At 63.3% G+C, this 3,252-nt stretch overlaps 1 protein-coding gene across 1 annotated transcript in view; it reads right to left on the bottom strand.

Annotated features, from left to right (window-relative positions):
- CCS (copper chaperone for superoxide dismutase) overlaps positions 1–690 on the bottom strand; it is a 3,142-nt gene extending 2,452 nt beyond the window's left edge. The window contains 1 exon segment of the mRNA XM_041410557.1: positions 634–690. Within this exon segment, the coding sequence (XP_041266491.1) occupies positions 634–669 (36 nt within the window). The 5' untranslated portion in view covers positions 670–690.
- Between the last annotated feature and the right edge of the window lie 2,562 nt (positions 691–3,252).

Genomic DNA, 3,252 nt, shown 5'->3' with positions numbered 1-3,252 from the left:
AAGGGGGGGTCGCGGCCCGAAATTGGGGGGCAAGGGGGGAAAAAGGGGTGAAAATGAGAGGGGAAGTGTCAGGACGTCGAAAATGGGGGGGGGAAAGGGAGGTGGAGCCCCAAAAGTGGAGGGAAAGGAGCTGCGAACACGCGGGGCTGCCAGGGAGAGCGCTGAGGGTGGGATGGTGCACCCCCAAAAGCTGCTCCTGAGGCTCTGAACCCCCAAAGCCGCCCTGCCAGGGGGTCCTGCACCCCTTCATGGGATGCTGCACCCCTAAAAGTGCTTCTCATGGGGTCCCGAACCCCCAAACCCCCCCCCGGGATGGGTCCTGTACCTCCAAAACTGCCACGGGTGAGGCTGTGAACCCCCAAATTCCCCAGCTGAAGGGGTCCTGCACCCCCAAACTGCCTCTCACGCGGCTCTGAACCCCCAGCCCCCCCCTCGCGAGGGCTCCTGCACCCCAAAAACGCCGTGGGAGGGAATGTGCACCCCCAGATCTCCCCAAACCAGAGCGTTTCACCCCCAAAACCGCCGGTCCTCCGTTCCCCCAGCCCTCGAGCCCCTCCGTCAGCCCTTCCCCCACTCCCCGAGCCCCTCCGCCCCCCCGGTCCCGACCCCCCGGCCCGTCCCGGGGGTCCCGACCCGGCAGCTGCTCCCGCCGGCCTCCGGTGACGCCATGGCCGCGGACTCTGGCCCCGGAACGGCTCTGGCGTCACTGCTGCGCGACGGACCCGTTCTGGCGCCGGACCGGAAACGGCCGCACGAAGGGGGAAGGGTTTGGAGGTTGAGCCACTTCCGGCGTTCTGTCGTCATGGAAACGGCGCGAGGTCCGGAATGGGCCCGACCGGGAATTTGGGGGGTTTTGATGGGTTTGGGGGGATTTTGGGGGTGCGGAAGGGTTTCGGTGGCTTAGGGGGGTTCTGGGAACGCGACAGTGGGAATGGCGGCGTCCTGTGGGATGAAGGGGGGGTTTGGGGGGTCCCAGGGGGGGAAATTTGGGGTTTTCTTTGGGGGGACTGCAGGGTCGGGGGCTCATCCCGCCCATGGGGACACAGCAGGGACCCCCAAAATCCCCTTGAAGGGGTCCCAAAAATGACCAGAACTTCACCCCCGACTCCCCCCAAAACGCTGTGGGACAATAGTTGAAAAAAAAAAAATCGTTTATTTGTCCCAAAATGAGCACGGACACGGCTGAGGGAGGAACTCTGGGGATCACGGGGGTGGAAACAGGACACCCCAAAATGATGGACCCGCCTACCAGGGGTCAGAGCCCCTCCAGAGGCTCAGAGCCCCCCAAAACCAGACATCAGCCCCCACAAGGACCCAGAGCCCCCCAAATCAAGGGTCAGGACCCCCCAAATCAGGGGTCAGGACCCCCCAAATCAGGAGTCAGGGCCCCACGGAGCGCTCAGAGCCCCCAAAATCAGGGGTCAGCACCTCCTCAAGGACCCAGAGCCCCCCAAATTAGAGTTCAGCACCCCCCAAACCAGGGGTTAGGAGCACCCCCAATCAGGGGGTCATGATCCCCCAAGGACTTGGGGCCCCCCCAGGCAGTGGTCAGGACCCCCTCAATGACCCAGAGTCCCCCAAATCAGGGTTCAGGACCCCTCCAAAGTGCTCAGAACCCCCCAAATCAAGGGTCAGAACCCCACAGAGGGCTCAGAACCCCTCAATATCAAGGGTCAGGACACCCCAAAGTGCTCAGAGCCCCCCAAATCAGGGCTCAGGACCCCCTCAAGGACCCAGAGCCCCCCAAATCAGGGCTCAGGACCCCCAAATCAGGGCTCAGAGCCCCCCAAATCAGGGCTCAGAACCCCCAAATCAGGGCTCAGAGTCCCCCAAATCAGGGCTCAGCCCCCCCAAATCATGGCTCAGGACCCCCAAATCAGGGCTCAGAACCCCCAAATTAGGGCTCAGGACCCCCTCAATGACCCAGAGTCCCCCAAATCAGGGTTCAGGACCCCTCCAAAGTGCTCAGAACCCCCCAAATCAAGGGTCAGAACCCCACAGAGGGCTCAGAACCCCTCAATATCAAGGGTCAGGACACCCCAAAGTGCTCAGAGCCCCCCAAATCAGGGCTCAGGACCCCCTCAAGGACCCAGAGCCCCCCAAATCAGGGCTCAGGACCCCCTCAAGGACCCAGAGCCCCCCAAATCAGGGCTCAGGACCCCCAAATCAGGGCTCAGAGCCCCCCAAATCAGGGCTCAGAACCCCCAAATCAGGGCTCAGAGCCCCCAAATCAGGGGTCAGGACCCTCTCAAGGACCCAGAGTCCCCCAGATCAGGGCTCAGGGCCCCCAAATCAGGGCTCAGAGCCCCCAAATCAGGGCTCAGAGCCCCCAAATCAGGGCTCAGAGCCCCCAAATCAGGGCTCAGAGCCCCCAAAATCAGGGCTCAGGACCCCTAAATCAGGGGTCCAAATCATGGCTCAGGCCCCCCAAATCAGGGCTCAGAACCCCCAAATTAGGGCTCAGGACCCCCTCAATGACCCAGAGTCCCCCAAATTACGGTTCAGGACCCCCTCAATGATCCCGCGCCCCCCAAATCAAGGCTCACAACCCGTCATGATCCCCCAAGGACTTGGAGCCCCCCCAGGCAGTGGTCAGGACCCCCTCAATGACCCAGAGTCCCCCAAATCAGGGTTCAGGACCCCTCCAAAGTGCTCAGAACCCCCCAAATCAAGGGTCAGAACCCCACAGAGGGCTCAGAACCCCTCAATATCAAGGGTCAGGACACCCCAAAGTGCTCAGAGCCCCCCAAATCAGGGCTCAGGACCCCCTCAAGGACCCAGAGCCCCCCAAATCAGGGCTCAGGACCCCCTCAAGGACCCAGAGCCCCCCAAATCAGGGCTCAGGACCCCCAAATCAGGGCTCAGAGCCCCCCAAATCAGGGCTCAGAACCCCCAAATCAGGGCTCAGAGCCCCCAAATCAGGGGTCAGGACCCTCTCAAGGACCCAGAGCCCCCCAAATCAGGGCTCAGAGCCCCCAAATCAGGGCTCAGGATCCCCAAATCAGGGGTCAGGACCCTCTCAAGGACCCAGAGTCCCCCAAATCAGGGCTCAGAACCCCCAAATCAGGGGTCAGAGTCCCCCAAATCAGGGCTCAGCCCCCCCAAATCAGAGCCCAGCACCCCCCAAGGACCCCCAATCCCCCGCAGCCCCTCAGCCCAGCCCCTCCCTGACCTGCTGCACCACCCTGGCCCTCACCGCCCGCCCCTCGCGCGCCCCCGGCCCGGGGGGCGGCGGCGGCTGCGGGGGGGGCT

Source organism: Onychostruthus taczanowskii, unplaced genomic scaffold, assembly GCF_017590055.1.
Source record: "Onychostruthus taczanowskii isolate IOZ18803 unplaced genomic scaffold, ASM1759005v1 scaffold327, whole genome shotgun sequence".
In the NCBI taxonomy this organism is placed as follows: Eukaryota; Metazoa; Chordata; class Aves; order Passeriformes; family Passeridae; genus Onychostruthus; species Onychostruthus taczanowskii.
This window is presented reverse-complemented; position numbering and strand designations above follow the sequence as displayed.